The sequence below is a fragment of the Theropithecus gelada genome, chromosome 15 (genome assembly GCF_003255815.1).
Source record: "Theropithecus gelada isolate Dixy chromosome 15, Tgel_1.0, whole genome shotgun sequence".
NCBI lineage: Eukaryota > Metazoa > Chordata > Mammalia > Primates > Cercopithecidae > Theropithecus > Theropithecus gelada.
Window position 1 is genome coordinate 45,507,142 of NC_037683.1, and position 22,629 is coordinate 45,529,770.

The window sequence follows — 22,629 nt, forward strand, 5'->3', positions numbered from 1 at the left end:
AATTTGGGGCCAACATTGAGACTTAGGGAAATTACCATAAAGTAACATTTCAGGGGGGGTTCATAGTTTGGATACTTATCATTTGTTGACCAAACATACTTACTGAAGTCAATACTCTTTTATTCAACATATTAAATGTGTTGTTTAACTCTGGTAACCACAGCTGTGACTTAGTTAACGATCACAATAAATCCTACTTAAATCAGAGACAGGAAAAAATTATGCAAATGAATTCTTATCTGTTTTTCTGCCCAAGGCATATTTGATAACAGATAAAACATACTCCAAATAGTCTCTACTTAATAGTCAGGAAGCCATTTGAGGTTTTATTTGGATCAAAATCAAATACAAAGAAGAGAAGCCTGCTATATTCACAAATGGTTTTATTTCAGAAAGAAATTACACATTAAAAAGAGACATAGTTAAGAGCTTACATTCACATATGGAAGTGAATCTAAGAAAGTCAACAATTATTAATATACAAAACCACATGATTAAAAAAGACAGTAACAGATAATGACAGATGGGCTTGACTTAGATTCATCCACAAAATAATCTTTTGTTTAAAAACAAAAAGATATTGGTCTTAAGATAGCTCTTTAGAAACAAGTTGGTAGTTCCAATGAACTTTAAAATCAAAGCGATCATAACAGTCTTTATGTAGGCTGTATCACACCCACACTCATCCGGCAGGATGGAAGAATCCATCAATTATACCTTGCAGCTAGATAGGATGTCTTCCACTAATCTCTTGTAAACCCAGGCATCGCCCTTAAGCCGCTGCCTCCTGATACCCACCACATCCGGTTTTTGAAGCTGGCATACTTCTAGTTCAAATTGCATTGTCACTTTGCCAAAATCTGACTGTGTTTGACACTTCAGTGTATAACTGCAAAAAACAAGATAAGAAGCTAGTTAGTAGGAGAACCATATTCTGTATAAGAGTTTTCTAAGCCTCTAGGAGGCCAGTGGAGGAAATGAACCATTATTTCATATTAAGCCAAGTATTACTGTTTACAGTTTCCAAATGACCTAACTATGCTTTAGTAATAGAGTATGACTGGTGTTTTCCCAGAAACTGAACTAGGATCCTAAGAATAAGCATGAAAAGGCTTTATTAGAATTCTCCCTTGCTCCAGAGAAAAGCCCCTATTTCATAGTTATACATGCCATTCATGCTCAAGAAATCTGGCATTCTTTACGTAACCCTTTCAACAGTGTAATCTGCAAACACTGGGCATTTCCACAACATTCACAACAAAGGAAAGTGCAAGAAAGATAATATTTCGTATGTGTGAGCCTTGTCAGAAACTTCTGTCTTTCATATAAATAAAGCTGAAGCCACTAACCTGTCAGAAAGGCACGTGTTTTTGAGGTTTTTCTAATTAGTAATAAGAGGTTATGATCATCACATCACTTTATGGCAGAAAGAAAAGCAGAAGAAAAAGCCCAAGGAAATGATATATTTCCATAACTGAAATGTATAGCATTTATAGCTAGAACTGCCGCATTATCTACTCTGAGAATGGAAAGGCCCAGTCAAAATGAAGCCTGAAACTCATCTTAAGACATATGTATGACCCTGAAAAGTTGGATAAATTTAATTCATGTAAATAATTTTTAATTAGTTTACATTCTATTTTAGAGTTTTGTCTTACTAATCTTCAATAAATAGAACTGATTTTAAGTTTCAATTCCCCAAATACTTAAGGGTTCCTGATTAGGTGCTGTTCCGCAGATGTGTGGAGAAGTTACATTGTTTCTGTTATGCACTTTTTTCTGTTTCACACTGTTATGTACCAAAATATTCTTTTTCTTAGTAACTTAGTCATGTGTTTTGGGAAAGAGGCTTGATCTCTCAAAAATACGCAGTCAACATCAGAAATGCCAAAAGGAGCACCCTGTAGTTAACATTCTTGACAGGAAGATGAGGCATAGAACAATTTAGTCACATGTTAGAGAACAGATCATTGAGAGGCCTGTGACAGAGATATGCCCAGAGGCTCATAAGCCCCAAGCATGAAGAAGAGATCAGAGTGGGAGAGACGTGTTCTAATGAAGCCTGAGAGGAATGCCAGGGTTCATAGAAGGAATGCTTGCCAACATTCATAGGTAAGTAAAAAGTAAAATTATATCTGTACAAGAATGTTTCTTAAAATCTTACTCTATATTGACTATTCTATTTACATGTTTAAATCCATGCGTGTCTCTACTGGCTGCTTTAATAAAGAAATTTTAAAGGGAAATAATTGAATGGAAATGCTTAGAAATATGGCCATCTTGGGTAACCAGAAGAGGCCTGGCTATTGAGACCAGGAGATCATAACCAAGGAGCTTTTGATGGCAGTTCCTTCAAAAGGAGAGAAATAAGGTGAAAAAACTTCCTAAAGCACTGAAAATCCAGCCCTGAAAAACAGCCAGTCATGAAGAGAAGGATTCTATATAAATCCCTGATTTGTTTGAAATGTCTCACAAATTTAATTATAATTTATAAATATTATTGTAAAGCAGAAAATCAAAGGAAAATAGAGGATCTACAAGAAAGCTAGAAGAATTTTGAATTTTCCTATTTTGAAATAAAAAGTCTAACTTTGAAAGTGGAACAATATCTATGCTTCTAAAACTTTTATAGCTTGAACCAAACAAAAGAGAATAAATTATAAGCAATAACACTACCTTAAAAGCTTTTGGAATGAGGTGGGAGAAATATATTTTTTCTAAAGCACAGAGGTGGGGAGATCAACTCCTATTTTCCCTTTTTTTTTTTTGAGACAGAGTCTCGCTCTGTCACCCACGCTGGAGTACAGTGGTGTGATCTCAGGTCATTGCAGCCTCCACCCCCGGGTTCAAGTGATTCTCATGCCTCAGCCTCCCAAGCAGCTGGAACTACAGGCATGCGCCACCATGCCCAGCTAATTTGTTCGTATTTTCAGTAGTGATGGTGTTTCTCCAGGTTGGCCAGGCTGAACTTGAACTCCTGGCCTCAAGTGATCTGCCCACCTCAGCCTCCCAAAATGTTGGCATTACAGGCATGAGCCACAGCACCCAACCAATCCCTATTTTCTCAAAGTCCAAAAGACATTAAGTAATAAATGCAACAGCTTGTAAATGTGCTTCTTACCCCTTTTGTACAAAGTCAACATGCTTCTTTGGAAGGACAGACATTATTTCATTCAAGAGTTGATCTGGATTCACTAATCTAGTTGTAGTCACATTATAGTGAAGCTTAAAAAAGAAAAAGAAGAGAAGTAAATTTTTACATCAACACAAAGACTATCACACCAGATCAAGAGTTCCAAAACTCCTCAATATAGTACCATTTCAAATGGAACTATTTCCTGAAAAATACCAAAGGAATTTACAGTCAACTCTTAGTGAGTTCATGGCACACTGGGAAAGTTTGGAGAAATGATGGTTATTAGTAACCACACCCATAGCTTCCTTTTCATACTTTCATCTTCCTCTCCTACCAATCCTTTTAAAGAAATAAATATTAAAGAGCATCCATCTAACTGTTTGAGCTGTGCTTGTTTTCCCCTTCCCACACTATTTTAAGAGACATTAACAGTCCTGAAATGTATACCACAGAAAGATAAACACCATACGAAGTTTGCTTTGTAGTTAGTTGGATATGTTTCCTTAATTCTTTCTGGATTATTTAAAGAATACAGGCCGGGCGTGGTGGCTCAAGCCTGTAATCCCAGCACTTTGGGAGGCCAAGACAGGCAGATCACGAGGTCAGAAGATCGAGACCATCCTGGCTAACACGGTGAAACCCCATCTCTATTAAAAAATACAAAAAACTAGCCAGGCGAGGCGGCGGGCGCCTGTAGTCCCAGCTACTCAGGAGGCTGAGGCAGGAGAATGGCATAAACCCAGGAGGCGGAGCTTGCAGTGAGCTGAGATCGTGCCACTGCACTCCAGCCTGGGTGACAGAGCGAGACTCTGTCTCAAAAAAAAAAAAAAAAAAAGAATATTATAGAGTTCCAGGAGCTGATTTTATGACAGTTATATGAGGAAATAAATGTAACAGGTATTCCTTTAAAAAAGTAATGTCATGTTATTTTTTCTCATTGACTGAGAGCCTAATCCTGAGAGATAATTTCATTCCTAATTGATATTTATCCTTCATTCATTCAACAACTATTTTTTGAATATTTACTATGTGCTAGGCACTGTTTTAGCGGGTCCTGGACACACAAAAATCCCTCCCTTTCTGGTAAGTACCTTCACTGTCAAACAAAACCTTAGTTTCTATATCTTTCAGGTTTGAGTTCATTGTATAAATAAAATGCTGAGGGAAAAAAGTATCCAACTTTTCAAAATAAGAACCTATTGCCCAAAGAAGAGATATAAGTTTCTTAAGGTAGTGCTTCTCATAGTGTGATATAAGATATACAAGGTAATTCTGGGTGGCACATGGATAAATATTTTTAAATATGTATTTGTTTCCATCTGATTTAGAAAACATATTTGTATTAAATATGTATTTGTTCCCATCTGATTTAGAAAACATAATTAACAACAACAACAAAAAACCTAATGATATATGTTTCCTTTTAAATAAATTTGAGTTTTAAAAAATTATCTTGATTGTGGTAATGGTTTCACAGATGTTATATATAATGCCAAAGCATATTAATTGTACTTTAAAATATGCACAGTTGGCCAGGTGTGGTGGCTCATGACTGTAATCCCAGCACTTTGGGAAGCCAAGGCAGGAGGATTACTTAAGCTCAGGAGTTCAAGACCAGCTTGGGTAACATAGTGAGACCTCGTCTCTACAAAAAATTAGGACTTAGCCAAGTGTGGTGGCATGTGTCCCAGCTACTCAGGAGACTGAGGCAGGAGGATGACTTGAGCCCAGGAGGTTGAGGCTGCAGTGAGCTATGATCATGCCACTGTACTGCAGCCTAGGCAGCAGAGCAAGACTCTGCCTCAAAAAATTAACAATAAATAAAATAAAATATGTGCAAGTTTATTACATATCAGTTATATCTCTATAAATCTATTTGTTAAAGGAGAGTCAACATAAAGAAAATACCAGATAAATAATAGTGCACACAATACACCCATATAGCAAATGTTGTGAAACTGAGTGTTAACAAAGGGACCCTCTCTTTCTTGGTTCCTGATCTAGCACTCTTTTCACCAAACTAAATTGGCTCTGTCAAGACGATATTAATAATAAACTGAACACCTTCAAATCACAATATAAATTACTGCTTTGGTAAAATAAAGAATGAATCCTAATTTATCTATTTAAATTTTGGATTTTTAATAAGACTGTTTCCTAAAAGAGGACATAACTACATATGATTTGCTATCTTAAAAAACTATGGTATTATTTCTACTATCCTTGCAGCTCTTCTGGTAAGTGTATAGTTTTTAGTACAGTATTTGAAGTTGGTGGAAAAAAATAAGGTTAATTTCCCAAAGACAGTCCTTCAGTTTTGCAAAAACTTAAAAGCAATAAAAAGTGTTAAAGATCTAAAGTTAAAGTTTTTGATCTTAGCACTCTGCTAATTAGACCATGGGCCTATACATGGGGGGGTAAAGTGCTCAACACTGATAGTAATCCTTGATGTTGGAAATACCACCTTATACTAATAAAGTATTTAATACGCCACGTAGCATCCCATACGTAGAGTCTTGTTTCTACATCTCAGCCCTGTGAGGTTGCCAGGGTAGGCATTTTTCCAGATTTTACAAATGAAGAAACTGAGGAGATCAGGAATAAAATGATTTATCAAAGCTATATAGTACAAAGCTGGAGCCAGAACCCAGGTCTTCTCATTCCCAATCTTGTGGTTTTTCTCCTACATTCTGGAGGTACTGGAGAACTCCCTAGAAAGCCAACTAATACCACAGTAGTTTCTATTGAAAAATGTATTCAGGTTCCAAAATATTTACATAAGTGACCATTTTTAGAACATTATCCATTAGTATTTGGTAACTGCTGAGCTTCTCAATAATGTATATATACATATATATGGTTGAACTAGTTTCCTTAATTTTATTTAACATTTTTCAGTGCAATGGTACTATGGTTTTTTTAAATCCCAGTGTCAGTCCTTGAAATACTTAACTATCTCCAACCAGAGAAATTTCAGAACAAAAGAATAAAATATGCCTAATAAACAGCCGTATGTAACGTAAACTTCTCAGCACACTACGTAAGTTCAAGGCAATGACTGCTAGTGGATAAATCCTATCTTCTTCCACTTTAAGACAGAACACAAATGAGATCTCAGAACATTCTCCTCTGAAACACCCTTCTGCCCAATAGCTCAGCATTTTCCTTCCCTCAAACCACCCAGATTTGCTCATTACGAGAGTCTCAGTGCAAAAACTAAACACAGACCCAGTCCCCAAATGATGGGCACACTACCATCTTCTCCCCCGCTCTGGGTCCACACCTCTTGGAACGTGTTTTTACTATAGCACTGAGCCCAGTGTGTCAGAACAACATCCCAGCCTGTTTTCACAGCCAGCCTAAGAGTTCCTCAAGGACACGGGCTGTGTCTCATTCATCCCTTTACCTCTTAATTACTCCCCTTCCACAAAACAAACATGTATTCATTAGGTGTTTGAATGAATGCTCAGAGAGAATCCAAAAGAATAAAAAGTACTTTATATCAACTAATAGTTTATTTTTCCTTTCCTTCCTTGACCAAATATATTGTCCACACCAGTGACACATTAACCCTTTTAAAGCATACTGGGTCTATTAAATAAGATCCACATCTTTTTAGCCAGGCCTTGAGGCCCTTCCAGCCTACCATCTCCACTTGTCACTCACTGTTTTCCTGACACACACCACACTCAAAGTTCCAATTATCTTCCCATGCATTCAAATATTTCATGAGGGCCTACAAAGTATCCATGAATCAGGGACACAACTAAGCTCAAGTCCCCCTCCTTAAGGCAGCTCTCAGTTCTCCATCTGTGCCCACTGCTTCCTCACCTCCATGTTGCCCCTGTGACCAATCCCTCCAACTGCTCTTGAATATTTGAATGATAGCTGTTTGCTCCTTGAAGGGAGTGACTGTATCTATTTACCGACTGCACAATAACATACATATTTTAGTTGCTCAAAAAACATATATTAACTAAGTGAATAAATACTCAAATAAAAAACACTAATAAATTCATTCAGTACCTTTAAAAAAAAAAAAAAAGGCAATCCATTAGCAGTCAGCTTCTGAAATCCATATGAAAGAATTCCAGCCTGCTTACCTTCAGTCTTCTGGGCCCATCTCTGGCACAGCCTTTCCTTTTGCTCCTGGTGAGCACAGTGATAACCTTATCCAACCCCCTTTCAAGGCTCCCAAACACTTTGGCTCCCTTTCTTTTTGGAGTCTCCTCCATATGTGCTTCATTGAGATCCAGTTCCACTGAGCGGCACCTGAAACAAAACAAAAAAGGCATGAGGAGAGCTGGACCTCCGGCCTGTGGGGTCTGCAAGGGCGAACTTTTGTCCCTTCATACACATTAGGGTGCCTCATTCAGGTATGCCAGGGCCAGATCACCTCTCTCCTCATCAGGAAGCACCAAAGCCATTTCCTCCTGGACAGGAGCTGTCACCCTTCCACCAGGCAACTGCCACTCAGCAAAACTATTTATCCCCTTCCTTTTAAAAAAATGTCATATATATAGAAAAGTTCAAAGAAGAGTACAGTGAACACCAGTATATCCTCCTAGATTCAACAATTGTTCATATTTTGCCACTTTGCTTTCTGTATGGATATAGATAATATATATACTGATATATATATCAATGCATATATCTATATACATAAATTTAATGTATATAGGTAATACATTAAATTTACTTATAAGTAATTTAATGTATTACCTATATACATTAAATTTACTTATTTGCTAAGCCAACTGAAAGTAACTCATCTGAAGATATCATGACACTTCACTCTGAAACACTTCAGTATACATCTCCAGTGAATAAGGATGCTGTCTTCCATAAAGATGATACCATTATCACATCAATAAATTAATAATAATTCCATAATATCTAATACCCTGTTCACATTCTAATTCTCCCAATTGTCTCCAAAATAGACAATGCCTTTAAGAAACTGCTATAAAAGAATAGCAACTTGAAGGGTTACCTATGCTGCAGAACTTTTCATACAGAGGATTTTCTTTGAAACAACAGTGAGTATCTTTACGATTTGGGAGGACTACAATCTGTTAGTGGATATCTATATTTCACTGGCCAAAGAGAAGGGTAAGATGGGCCTCAGAGAGGCAACTAGTTGGCTGAGATGAGGTCCACTGTCTTCCCAGCCTGTTGTACTTAAGGTGCCGTCCTACTGCTGATCAGTTTCACAATTCTACCCCATGAGGAAGGCAGTGGCTACATGTCCAGGAATGGCCACAGGTCATCCACATATAAACAGATATTCCTACTCTCCAACAGAATCTATGTGATGATTTACCTTAATCAGGTCTATTAATATATGAAAAAGGAAATCTGGTTACATACACTAAAGATTAGAACCTAAAAAAACCAAACACTAGGCCGGGCGCGGTGGCTCAGGCCTGTAATCCCAGCACTTTGGGAGGCCGAGGCGGGCGGATCACGAGGTCAGGAGATCGAGACCATCCTGGCTAACACGGTGAAACCCCGTCTCTACTAAAAAATACAAAAAACTAGCCGGGCGAGGTGGCGGCGCCTGTAGTCCCAGCTACTCGGGAGGCTGAGCCAGGAGAATGGCGGGAACCCGGGAGGCGGAGCTTGCAGTGAGCTGAGATCCGGCCACTGCACTCCAGCCTGGGCGACCGTCTCAAAAAAAAAAAACAAAAACAAAAAAACAAAAAAACCAAACACTTACCGTCTCTCAGGGCTAATGACACCTGTCATTAACTTGTCTGTTCCTGTTGAATTTACTGGCATTTTAATTGGAGTTTCTTTCAGGCACTGGTTTCTAGCTATTAGAAACAGAACAAACACAATCCATATGCAGCACATACTATGGTTCTGAAATTTCTATTATTAATAATAATAGAATAACATCATTAATAACATTATTCAATAATAATAACATTATTCATTGACTCAGAAATAGTATAATCACTTGACCTGTGATGTCAAAGGCTCTAACTCTTTCAAGAAATGTTTCCATGTGATTTATAATAAAAACAAAATCATTTTGCCTTGTATGTGTGGCTCTTCTTTTTTTTCTTCACTGCAAATTGAGGCCATGCTTTTAATTTTATTATAAACATCATATGATAAATCTAAACAGATCATAAAAATACAAATCTCATAATTACTGATTCTTTTTCTAAAAATAAAAGTCAATCTGTATTTGTACACGGGCCCAATTTATGCTTTTAATTGATCTAATTTAATTAAAAGGTGTTAATTCAATTCATAGCCCGATTAAACTCATGTTAGGCAAAAAGAACAGACCCCTGTGAAAGCTTGACATAAGTTATTAAAGAGATGTAAGCTTTGGCCAGGCACGGTGGCTCATGTCTGTAATCCCAGCACTTTGGGAGGCCGAGGAGGGCAGATCATGAGGTCAGGAGTTCGAGACCAGCCTGGCCAACATGGTGAAACCTCATCTCTACTAAAGATACAGAAAAATTAGCCGGGCCTGGTGGCGGGCGCCTGTAATCCCAGCCACTTGGGAGGTTGAAGCAGAAGAAGCCTTTGAACCCAGTAGACGGATGTTGCAGTGAGCCAAGATCACACCATTACACTCCAGCCTGGAAGACAGAGTGAGACTTCATCTCAAAAAAAAAAAAAAAAAAAAGAGAGATGTAAGCTTTGATTTTTTTTATATTCTCTGTTCCAGAATTTTATGTTTTATTCTAAGTAGGGTATTTGCATTCCAGATAGTTTGTGACAAATTTGTACTAACAAATCTGGTTATGCTGATTAGCTCATGATCTAAAAGTTTTATACCCTTTAGAGATAATATTCACACTATAAAAACAAAGATATAATATCAAAATTTGTAAAAGAGATTAGGGGCTTGGTTTTGTTTATGACTATTTGGCTATATTCTCACTTTGCACAAGAACAAGAAAATAAGAGCAATCAGAAAGATCTATAAAAACAGTTTTCATCTTTGTATACAGACAGTATCTATCACCATACAGAACTGACCTTCAACAAACTGCCAATGCCTGCATTGTGTAGGAGTGACAAAAATGAAATTAATATTTATGTCAAAAATAACTCACAATGAAAGTAAAATGCAGGGCTGGGCATGGTGGACTCACCCCAAATTTACTTTGGGATTACTCATCCCAAAGTAATCCCAGCACTTTGGGAGGCCAAGGTGGATGGATCACCTGAGGTCAAGAGTTCGAGAGCAGCCTGCCCAACATGTTGAAACCCCATCTCTACTAAAAATACAAAACATTAACTGGGCATGGTGGTGCACACCTATAATCCCAGCTACCCAGCTACTCAGGAGGCTGAGGCAGGAGAATTGCTTGAAACTGGAAGGCGAAGGTTGCAGTGAGCCAAGATCATGCCACTGCACTCCAGCCTGGGCAACAAGAGTGAAACTCTGTCTCAAAAAAAAGGAAAAGGAAAAGAAAAAGAAATAAAAAAGAAAAAGAGAAAAAGAAAGAGCAAGAGCAAGAGCAAGAGCAAGAGCAAGAGAAAGAAAAAGAAAAAGAAAAAGAAAAAGGAAAGGAAAGGAAAGGAAAGGAAAGGAAAGGAAAGGAAAGGAAAGGAAAGGAAAGGAAAGGAAAGGAAAGGAAAGGAGAGGAGCAAAGCGCCAATGGAAGCTAGCAATCATGGCTTCAGCCACTTGCTTCCTTAAGTGGCTCTTGTGTTTAAAGAGAAACGACCAATAATAATAGCTTTGACCAACACAATCTTTCTTGTCATGACAACATATGTCAACTGATAATATTTCAAGATTGTAAAATAAATTCCAAACTACCCACACTGTAAAACCTTCAGAGTTACACAAAAAGTAAAAAATGTCAATAATAGAAGGGATTATGGCACTAAAAGTTTTTTAAAATAAAAAAGCCCTGGGCCGGGCACAGTGGCTCACGCCTATGATCCCAGAAATTTGGGAGGCTGAAGCAGGCAGATCACCTGAGGTCAGGAGTTCGAGACCAGTCTGACCAATGTGGTGAAACCCCATCTCCATTAAAAATACGAAAATTAGCCGAGCGTGGTGGCAGGTGCCTATAATCCCAGCTACTAGGGAGGCTGAGGCAGGAGGACTGCTTGAATCCAGGAGGTGGAGGTTGCAGTGAGCCGAGATCACGCCACTGCACTCCAGCCTGGGCAACAGAGCGAGACTCTGTCTCAAAGAAATAAAAAAAAAAAAAAAAAAAAAGGCCTTGAATGAGCTAAGGTGAGCTGAGGTCCAGTTTATCTCCCTGCCCAATCCCATGATTCACAGAGGGTATTGTACTTACAGTAAGAGAAAGAACAGAAAGAGACCCTTTCATTGGGAAAGAATGCAATAGCAGCTACCATTGCAGGGTAGATGCTATCTCACTGAATTCTCACAACCACCACAGGAAGTGCCCGCCCCCCCCACCCACCATCTCACACACACACACACACACACACACACACACACACACACATCAGGACACCAAACTGGTCTCACATTTTGGGGGGAAAGTGTTATTTGAGTTGATGAAACAGAAAATGTCATTAACATAAAAATGGGACTCCTAGCAAATATTCTGGCAAAGTCTTCCGTAATATCTTTATAGATAAGAAGTTAACCCCTCAAACCGGCTACAAGCTGCATTAGTGAACTAGAAGCACAAAGGTAGGATGCGGTTTCACAGCAGTTCACATGGCAATGCTCCAGAGTTTAGGTTTGTTAGAATCTTAAAACTAGAGAAGGTCACAATTGCTAGGGGAAAAAAGGCTAATAAAGTTTAGGTAACATTTTTTAAAGTGACACAAACAGGATCACCAAAAATAAAATTCCTTTGGCCTCTTATTATTTCATTACATAAATATGGCCCCTATTATGTACTAGGCATCAGGCCTAGTACTATATACTATGTACCAGACAGATATGGCCCCTACTACAGACCATGCCATGCTGCAATAAACAAGGCAGAGAGTCTCTACTGTCATGACACTTACCACCCTATCCTCGTGAGACCCAGTCTAGAAAACTCAGTTTAGTTTTAGGTACTGTATTCTAAGAGGCAGACTGACCAAATAGAATGTGTCCAGATGAGGCCAGCAACCAAAACAGTGAAGTATCATAAAAGAAATGGTTTAAATAACTGGTGATGACTAAACTGAAGAGGAAACCAAGGGGAATGAGGAAGTTGTAGTAACTGGACAAAGACAGATATCTGGAAGGGCATCACAGATTCACCCTGTCTGTTAAGGACAGGCAGTAATACCACAGGGCAGAATAGGACCAGACACCAGAACTGGAGCTCCAGATAAGTAAAGGCTCGATGGAGGCGTCAGCTTGAGTCGTAAGTCGGGGTAAAGGTGCGTGCAAGGTCTAAACCTGGGTATATGACCTTGGACAAATCACTTCACTCCTTCTGAGTCTCAGGTATCTTAGTTATGAAAAAGGGAGTTGGATTAAATGAACTCTAACTTGCCTTTCAGCTTTGATATCCTACGATGCTATGATTCAATTTTATAAATGTGAAAAAGAGGAAAAACTCGGTATCATTTGAGAAGAAATTGAAATTGACAAATATGCTTTCATTTCAACTAATGCAAACGACATGATAAAAAAGCATCTTGACTTCTAGAAATTCCTGGAAGCAATGCTAGTCACTTCTGACCTGCTATACGTTTACTTAATGTGGTAAGAAAAATGAAACTTCTTACTGCTTAATTCACTTAGCAAATACCTTTTGAGGGTGTAGCGTAACGATTTGGTGTAGTGAGTATTTCTCTCTTATGCTGGTTCTTATTAACTGGAGTCTTTGGCTCAGGAAACATAAAGTACTCTTCATTCTTTACAGCAGACTTAGGAGTATATACATTTTCTTTGTTCTTTAATTTATTTGCAGGTGTTCTGCATAAGGCTGGAGTTAATGATTTAGATTCTACCCCATTTGATTCTGTCCAATACTTGGTAAACTGGAAAAAAAAAGTTACTTGATAAAGCACACTGAAGAAGAAAAGTCAATTTCTTTACAACATTCCTTAATCATTTGCAAACTACCTTGTACTATTTATTTATTTATTTATTTATTTATTTTTATTTATTTATTTTTTTTTTGAGACGGAGTCTCGCTCTGTCCTCCAGGCTGGAGTGCAGTGGCTGGATCTCAGCTCACTGCAAGCTCCGCCTCCCGGGTTTAAGCCATTCTCCTGCCTCAGCCTCCCGAGTAGCTGGGACTACAGGCACCCACCACCTCGCCCGGCTAGTTTTTTGTATTTTTTAGTAGAGACAGGGTTTCACCGTGTTAGCCAGGATGGTCCCGATCTCCTGACCTCGTGATCCGCCCGTCTCGGCCTCCCAAAGTGCTGGGATTACAGGCTTGAGCCACCGCGCCCAGCCCCTTGTACTATTTATTAAAATGAATTATCAAAAGGTGTTATTGACAATATTAGGAAATTTGAAAATATATAGTTTTCTTTAATACATGTAGAACACTTTAGTCTGTTCTATTGACAGTAATTGTCAACATGATACAGGTTGAGTGTATATACATACTCAGATCCTAGGCAATATTGTGAATGGCCACAAATCAATCGCTAAGAAATGCTTTCCATACCTAGATAGATTATGGCATTATGGCATAATCTATAGATAGTCACGGCTTGCCTCTGATATATACCAAAAAAAAAAAAAAAAGTTTAGTCAGCAATTAGGGCAGAAAAAACATGTTATTAACTACTCTAACAGAAATGTTGGATAAAAAATACTTTTTAATCCTTTTAAATTTATGGTTGAGCTTGCAAGAGAATAAGGAAAATCCTAAGAGGCCAAACTAAAAACCTGAGAATGAATCCAAAGGTGTAACCAAGGCTGAAACTCTCTGCTGGCCTAAGGGCATCTATCTTCTATCTCTGATAACCTACAGCTTGTGTTTCTACAGCCACAGAAGCCTTGGGCCTCTGTAAGGTGGTGAGTTAGATCCAAAGCTCCCATGTAAAGCCAGGAAGCGCTATAACTATAATGAAAGGCTGAGTTAAATATAAATCTGCTCTTCAAAGGGAATAGGCAAGAAAAAGAGTGTCCTGGTCTTGGTTCTGAGGGAGGAGAAAAATGAAGCTTCTTTTAATAATTTGTAAGTAAACACAGGCCAGTCTTCAAATAAATAAAGGTCCAAATTAATACAACCTGCATGGTTCCAGAAACCTCACGCCTAATTTTAACTTAAAGTAGTCCTAGGCTGGTTGTGCCCGAGGAACCTGGTAGAAGCAAGCACAACTCCTACCTGAAAGAAAAGCTTCAGTCCAACCCAACTCAAGACCTTAACCCAAGCCTCAGATAATTCCCATAGAGTTCAAAGAAAAATAAACCTACATAAGAAATTCCAAAAGACACAAGCACTATAAGCATAAAGACTTCAGGTATTAAAATTATCAAATACAGAACATAAATAAGTATGTTTGCATGTTTAAAATAGCGAAACAAAAACATGAGAAAAGAAGAAGACTACCAAAACTGTTCAAATAGATTTGAAAAATAAAAACTTCTAGAAATAAAAACATGATAAAAATGAAAAGTTCAATGCACATGCCAAATAACAGAATAAAGGAAATAGAGACATTTGAATAGAAATATAAATCTGAAATTACTCTGAATGTAGTCAAGAGAGAAAAAGATATAAGATACATGAAAGATGGTTTAAGGAAACAGAAAATGAAATAAAGTAAGTCCAACATAAGGCTATTCTAAGTTACAGAGACAGATAATATGGACAATGCAAAAGCAGCAATTCCCTCTACTTCTTTTCCCAAAGGAAAAGAAATCAATACATCAAAAAGATACCTGCACTTGTATATTTATCACAGTACTTACTCACAATAGCAGAGATACAAAATCAACCTAAGTGTCCATCAACGGATGACTGGATAAAGGAAATGTGAGAGAGAGAGACAGAGGGAGAGAGAGAGAGAGAGAGAGAGAGAGAGAGACATAGAGAGAGAGAAAGAATACGATTCAACCATAAAAAAGAATGAAATCCTATCTTTTGCAGCAAGGTGGATGGAAGTGGAGGTTATTTTAGTGAAACAAGCCAGACACAGAATGACACATATTGCATGTTCTCACTCATAAGTGGGTGCCAAAAAAAGGTGTACACATGAATGTAGAGAGTGGAATGACAGAAAATGTAGACTTGGAAGGGTGAGGAGATGGGAAGGGGTAGGTGATGAGAAATTACTTAAGGGGTCCGATGTACATTATTCAGGTGACACTTTAAAACCTTTCACTTGACCACTATGTAGGTAAGAAAACTGTACTTGTACCCTACAAATGTATATAAATATTGTTTTTAAGAAAAAGCACACTGGGCGCGCTGGCTCACACCGGTAATCCCAGCACTTTGGGAGGCCAAGTCATGAGATCACGTGAGGTCAGGAGTTCAAGACCAGCCTGGCCAACACGGTGAAACCCCATCTCTACTAATAATACAAAAATTAGCTGGGCATGGAGACAGGCACCTGTAATCCCAGCTACTCGGGAGGCTGAGGCAGGAAAATCGCTTGAACCTGGGAGGCAGAGGTTGCAGTGAGCCGACATCGCGCCATTGCACTCTAGCCTGGGAAACAAGAGAGAAACTCTGTCTCAAAAAAAAAAAAAGAAAAAAAAAAAGAAAAAAGAAAAAGCAGTATATTATTCAACAAATTTTCCAAATTTGATTAAAAATACAAATCCCCATACATAGAAAGCATGATGAATCATAAACAGGATACATAAAAGAAATCCACATCTCTACTTACCAGATTATACAACTGTAGAGGACAATATCCACAGAGACACCACTCAGATGGTGTGCTCCCTGGAGGTGTGCAATGCAGTAGCCCTAACAGTGAAGCTGCAGAACACAAAAAGGAAAGACATGGCCCTAAAAGGAGCCAGAGAGAAAAGACAGACTAACTAAAAAGGTGCTAGACTGAGGTTAGTTTTTCAATAGCAACAATAGAAGCAAGAAGAAAGTAGAATGATATCTTCAATAACATCCTGTGAATCCATAAATATTTCAAAATAAAAAGCTAAAAACATTCAAGAGCTAATACCCTGGACACATCAATAGCATGTAATCCAGGAGGGGTAATCAGAGATTAAGTGTTCTAAGGCCTTCATATTGTTTAGAAGGAAAGTAAAGATACAGATTCACAGCCGGGTGCAGTGGCTCACACCTGTAATCCTAGCACTTTGGGAGGCCGAGACAGCTGGATCACCTGAGGTCAGGAGTTCGAGACCAGCCTGGCCAACATGGTGAAACCCTGTCGCTCCTAAAAATACAAAAAAATTAGCCGGACATGGTGGCGGGTGCCTGTAAACCTAGCTACTCAGGAGGCTGAGGCAGGAGAATCACTAGAACCCAGGAGGCAGAGGTTGCAGTGAGCAGAGATCATGCCATTGCACGCAAGCCTGGGCAACAGAGCAAGATTCCATCTCAAAAAAAAACACAAAAAACTACAGACTTACTATATATTTGGTTAAATATGTTAAAAATTTAGAGTAAACATTAAAAGAATATAAATCAAATAGAAACCAATAAAATGTGGGGGGAAATTAACAGCAAAAAAATAAGAAACAAGGAGGAATACAGAAAAAGACAAATAGGAAACATAAAAAATGAAAGATATATAATAAATAAATCCATAATAAAAAGAAATGTAAGTTGGGTAAGCTCACAATTCAAAAGACAGATTTTCAGTTTGCATACCGAATCTAGCTATGTTATTTATTTATTTTTTTTGAGACAGAGTCTTGCTCTGTCGCCCAGGCTGGAGTGCAGTGGCGCGATCTCAGTTCACTGCAAGCTCCGCCTCCTGGGTTCACGCCATTCTCCTGCCTCAGCCTCCCAAGTAGCTGGGACTAAAGGCGCCCGCCACCACGCCTGGCTAATTTTTTGTATTTTTTAGTAGAGACAGAGTTTCACTGTGTTAGCCTGGATGGTCTCGATCTCCTGACCTCGTGATCTGCCAGCCTTGGCCTCCCAAAGTGCTGGGATTACAGGCGTGAGCCACCGCACCCGGCCTAACTATGTTACTTTTAAAGAGATATACCTAAATACAAGGTATGAAAGGTTTCATTGTTTCATTTTTTATTTATTAAGGAAATCTTAATTTCTTTAATTTTATAATAGTTCTTGTATCAGGTTAACCAGTTTCCTCCCATCTTCTTATTCTTTAGGCATGATTTAGTTATTCTTGCCCCTCTGTATTTCCACATACATTTTAGAATCATTTTGACTTATTTTACATCCACTGAAAAGTTCAGATTACATTAAATTTAAAATTCATTTTGGGAAAAAATGAGATCTATACCTTCAAATCTCCCTATCCATAAACAAAGTATACCTCTTTTCTTTCAGAACTCTGTGTATTAGCCAAGGATCACAGCATTTATTCATAGAAAACAGCTAAGTAGAAAAGTAAGCTTTGAGGTGTTTTAATTTGTCCTACCTATCCCCATTCCCCTCTCTCCAGCTCTATAATCGTCTTAGAAACTCAGAGCCCACAATCATGATGAAAACCAGCAACCTAGGAGCCACTGGACGGGGCAGAACAGGCTGGAGCTCCTTCAAAGTTTTATGCTCAGAAAATTGTCATTATTTAGCCTGGCCAGTAGTTCCCTACAAGACCCTACTATGAAAGCTGTCTTTTTTAATTCTTTGTTTGTTTTTTATTTGAGATGGAGTTTTGCTTTTGTTGCCCAGGCTGGAGTGCAATGGTGCCAACTCAGCTCACCACAAACCCCGCCTCCCAGGTTCAAGCAATTCTCCTGTCTCAGCCTCCCGAGTAGCAGGGATTATAGGCATGCACCACCACACGTGGCTAATTTTGTATTTTTAGTAGAGACGGGGTTTCTCCATGTTGGTCAGGTAGGTCTTGAACTCCTGACCTCAGGTGATATATCCACCTTGGCCTCCCAAAGTGCTGGGATTACAGGCATGAGCCACCGCACCCGGCCTGAAAGCTGTCTTCATTTGACCTTACTCAGAGCCTGCCCAGTGTGAAAAGCCTTTTCCCCAGTGGCATCTGTTAAAAAGATTTAGAGGTGCCAGGCACAGTGGTTCATGCCTGTAATCCCAGCCCTTTGGGAGGCCAAGGCGGGTGGATCTCTTGAGTCCAGGAGTTTGAGAACAGCCTGGGCAAAATATTGAGACCCTGTCTCTACAAAATAATTTTGTAAAAATTAGCTGGGCATGATGGCACATGCCTACAGTCCCAGCTACTGCCGCCGAAGCAGTGGGTAACAGCTGGTGATGACAATAGACTAACAAAAATGCTGAAAAGAAAAAGTTGGAGAATAAGATGTCCACAGTGACTTGGAAAAGCTCCAAAATATACCAGGGAATCTACAAGCCCAATGTACATGTATAGGATGTGCTCATACCCAGGGCTGTGCATTTGCTCAGGAAACACTTTAGAAGGGGCTGGGCGTGGTGGCTCATGCCTGTAATCCCAGCACTTTGAGAGGATGAGGCAGGTGGATCACTTGAGGTCAGGAGTTCAAGACCAGCCTGACCAACATGGTGAAACCTCGTCTCTACTAAAAATACAAAGTTAGCCAGGTGTGGTGGCACATGCCTATAATCCCAGCTCCTTGGGAAGCTGAGGCAGGAGAATCGCTTGAACCCAGGAGGCAAAGATTGTAGTGAGCTGAGATCACGCCATTGCACTCCAGCCTGGGCAACAAGAGCGAAACTCTATCTCAAAAAAAAAAAAAAAAGCCATACTTTGGAAGGATCTAAGATCTCACCTCAAGCTGACCGTGAGGTTCTATACAAATAGGAAGTGAAATCTAAGGCAGAGTTGTCGGCTGCCTGGCTGAAAGCTGAAGGCATACCCCAGATGTACACAGAGCCGGCACAAAGACTGAGAGACATATTGATTCCAGGCATCTAAGGAAACCTCGCCAAGCATTAGCTGATCACTATGCTAACTGAGCAGAGAAAAGGTATAGTAAAAATATGGTATTATAATTTCATGGACCATCATCATAAATGCAGCCCAACACTGACCTAAATGACTTTACAGAATTAGTTCAGAAAAGTCACTAAACAACAACAACAAACAGCAATAATACCAAATCCTGAGGAGGGGATAAATCTGATTATCAGAGCTGCCACATTATATTATTTTAAATGTCTAGTTTTCAACAATTACAAGACATATATATGCAAAGAAGTGAAAAAGTATGGCCGGGTACGGTGGCTCACGCCTGTAATCCCAGCATTTTGGGAGGCCGAAGCAGGCAGATCACCTGAGGTCAGGAGTTCAAGACCAGCCTGGCCAACTTGGTGAAACCCCATCTTTACAAAAATACAAAAAAAAAAAAAAATTAGCCAGGCGATGGCAGGTGCCTGTAATCCCAGCTACTCAGGAGGCTGAGACAGGAGAATCGCTTGAACCCGGGAGGCAGAGGTTGCAGTGAGCAGAGATCACACAATGCACTCCAGCCTGGGTGATAGAGCTAGCCTCCGTCTTTAAAAAAAAGGATGGCCTATACACAGGAAAAAAAAAAAAAAAAAGCAGTCAATAGAAATCGTCCTTGAAGAAGTCCAGACATGGGCCTTACCAAGCAAAGACTGAAAATCGCAGTTTTTAAATATATTCAAAGAACAAAAGGAAATGTCTAAAGAACCAAGGGAAAGTGTAAGAGCAATGTCACAATAAATAGAGAGTATGAATAAAGATAAAATTATTTAAAAGAACCAAACAAATTCTGGAGTTCAAGAGTACAATAACTGTAACAAAAAATTCACTAGAGGGATTAAACAGCACTTTCAGTAAGCAGAAGAAAGAATCTGAAACTTCTGAAACTTAGAAACAAGTTAACTGAAATTAGTCTGAGAAACAGAATGCAAATAGATAAAGAAAAATGAACAGGGCCTCAGAGTACTGCAGGGCATCATCAAGTGTGCCAATATACATGGAAGGGGAGTACCAGAAGATAAAACAAAGAGAGTAGGGCAAACAAAATATCTGAAAACTTCCCAAATTTGATGAAAAACATTAATCTATACTAATCTTCATTAATCTAAAAAGCTCAACAAACTTAAAGTACAATAAAAAGATTATCAAAAGGAAAGAAAAACAGATCAATTGCCACCGAGAGTTGGGAGGGGAAGTTAACCACAAGGGGAATGAGGGAATTTTGAGGAGTAATGGAACTGTTTTATATCTTAATTTTGGTGGTGGTTATACAACTGTATGCATTTGTCACCGAATTACACACTAAAAAAGGTGACTTTACCTATTTAACTACATGTAAAGTATACCTCATTATACCTCATTTTAAACAAAAAAGAAGGCTGGGCACGGTGGCTCACGCCTGTAATCCCAGCACTTTGGGAGGCTGAGGTGGGCGGATCACCTGGGGTCAGGAGTTTGAGACCAGCTGCCGACATGGTGAAACCCCGTCTCTACTAAAAATACAAAAAATAACCAGGAGAGGCAGCAGGCACCTGTAATCCCAGCTACTCAGGAGGCACGAGAATCACTTGAACTTGGGAGGCAGAGGTTGCAGTGAGCCAAGATCGTGCCACTGCACTCCAGCCTGGCCAACAGAGCAAGACTCAGTCTTAAAAAATAATAATAATAAACAGGAAATAAAGGAGCAGTAAAGAGCTCTAAAATAGAATCTTGGCTTGCTTCAACTTGGATATAATTGACTTCCCTTTCATTCATATTCCAGTTATCTCTCATTAACGTTTTCGGTGGCTTAAGCATTCATTAAATTTGCAAGCACACCTTGGTTTCACATTACTCTGGTTGTTTTTATAATTGAAACAATAGATTCTGCCTTAAATAGTAATAAAAATTACTAACCTGTGATTTTTGGGGAGTAGCAGCACCTGTTGATAAATTATCTTCACACCAATCATAGTCTATTAATCCAGTCACATAATTTTCATCACTTGTGGTCACATCTTCCAGACTCCGATTCTTTGACTATTCAATGAAAGACAGAAGAACTTAAAGACAACAGTATTATGATTCAATATTTAAAATACAGTCATGCATCACTTAACGACAGAGACATTCTGAGAAATGTGTTATTAGGCAATTTTATCATTGTGTGAACATCATAAAAGGTACTTACACAAACTGAGATGTCAGAGCCTATTACACACCTAGGCCACACCTAGGTTATATGTTATAGCCTATTGCTCCTACACTACAAACCTGTGTAGGATGTTACTGTACTGAATACTGTAGGTGGCTTTAACACAACAATAAACATTTATGTATCTAAACAAATCTAAACATAGAAAAAGGCCGTCCCCGTGGTGGCTCATGCCTGTAATCCCAGCACTTTGGAAGGCCAACACAGGTGGGATCACTTAAGCTCAGGCATTCGCGACCAGTCTAGGCAATATGGTGAAACCCCGTCTCTACAAAAAATAGAAATTAGCCAGGCATGTGCCTGTAGGCCCATGTACTTGGGAGGCTGAGGTGGGAGGATCGCTTGAGTCCATGAGGTGGAGGTTACAATAAGCAGAGATTGTGCCACTGCACTCCAGCCTGGATAATACAGCGAGACTCTGAAAAAAAAAAAAAAAGAAAGAAAGAAGAAAGATAGAAAGATAGAAAGATAAGAAAGAAGGAAGGAAGGAAGGAAAGAAAAAGAAAGAGAGAGAGAGAAAGAGTAGAGTAAAAACATGGTATTATAATTTTATGGGACCATCATCATAAATGCAGTCCAATGTTATCTTTATGCAGCACAAAACTGTATTCCAGGCATAGGGCAAGGCCTTGGAAACAAAAATGAATAGGAGACACTATAATGAAGGAGCTGACCATCCAGTCAGAAAAAGGAAGTCAGAAAATTTCAGTTCAAATTATCAGAAAGGAAAATGTCTGACTCTCAAATAATATGTCTTGCAACATTCTTATGTTATATGGCATACTACTTTTCATTACCACATAATCACTATAATACCAGACGACTCTACTGCAAATTTACAAATAAAAAGATCTGACAAAGTAGACGATGGAGGGGAAACAACTTCGAAATATACGTTTCTTCTTTGTAAAAATATACAGGGTAGTGAGTAATTTCTACCAGGAAGAAAATTAGCCTTATGAAGGATCTCCCAGGGACAGGACATTTGGGGTCTTGTGCTAACAATGCCACCAGGTAACTTACGTTCTTTCATTCTTCCTCCTCTATAAACTAAGGGTATAGTAATTACACCCTGAATTCAAGACTGTGGGTGTACTTGCATTTTATTTCTCCTTTCTTTCTTTTCCCTTAATATCTTGTTAATCTAGCCAAGCAATTTTACTTGAATTTGTTATATCTCATCCTTTTCTTCCCAAAGTCATACTGCCACTATCCTAGATCAAGGACAAATCTTCTCATACCTAGACTATTCAAACAGACAATATTGTCTGTACCACTCATCTTTCCACCCTCCCAACCAAGGATGACAGAGTTCTCCAGGATTACCAGTTACCATCATTTGGAACTGGGTGCCTGAAGAGTTAGGCTG

The 22,629-nt window shown here is 38.9% G+C and overlaps 1 protein-coding gene across 10 annotated transcripts in view; it reads right to left on the reverse strand.

The window, feature by feature from the left end:
• Positions 1-366: 366 nt before the first annotated feature.
• The window catches only part of MELK (maternal embryonic leucine zipper kinase), a 110,011-nt gene continuing 87,748 nt past the window's right edge, over positions 367-22,629 (reverse strand). For 9 of the 10 annotated variants that reach the window (XM_025360516.1, XM_025360512.1, XM_025360514.1 and 6 more), the window contains 6 exons: positions 20,963-21,085; positions 12,847-13,078; positions 8,856-8,952; positions 7,240-7,408; positions 3,122-3,225; positions 367-889 (listed from right to left, as the gene is read on the reverse strand). In XM_025360516.1, the coding sequence (XP_025216301.1) occupies positions 712-889; positions 3,122-3,225; positions 7,240-7,408; positions 8,856-8,952; positions 12,847-13,078; positions 20,963-21,085 (903 nt within the window). In that variant the 3' untranslated portion in view covers positions 367-711. The remainder of the gene's footprint in view (positions 890-3,121; positions 3,226-7,239; positions 7,409-8,855; positions 8,953-12,846; positions 13,079-20,962; positions 21,086-22,629) is intronic. The other variant, XM_025360510.1, reaches the window with a different exon arrangement.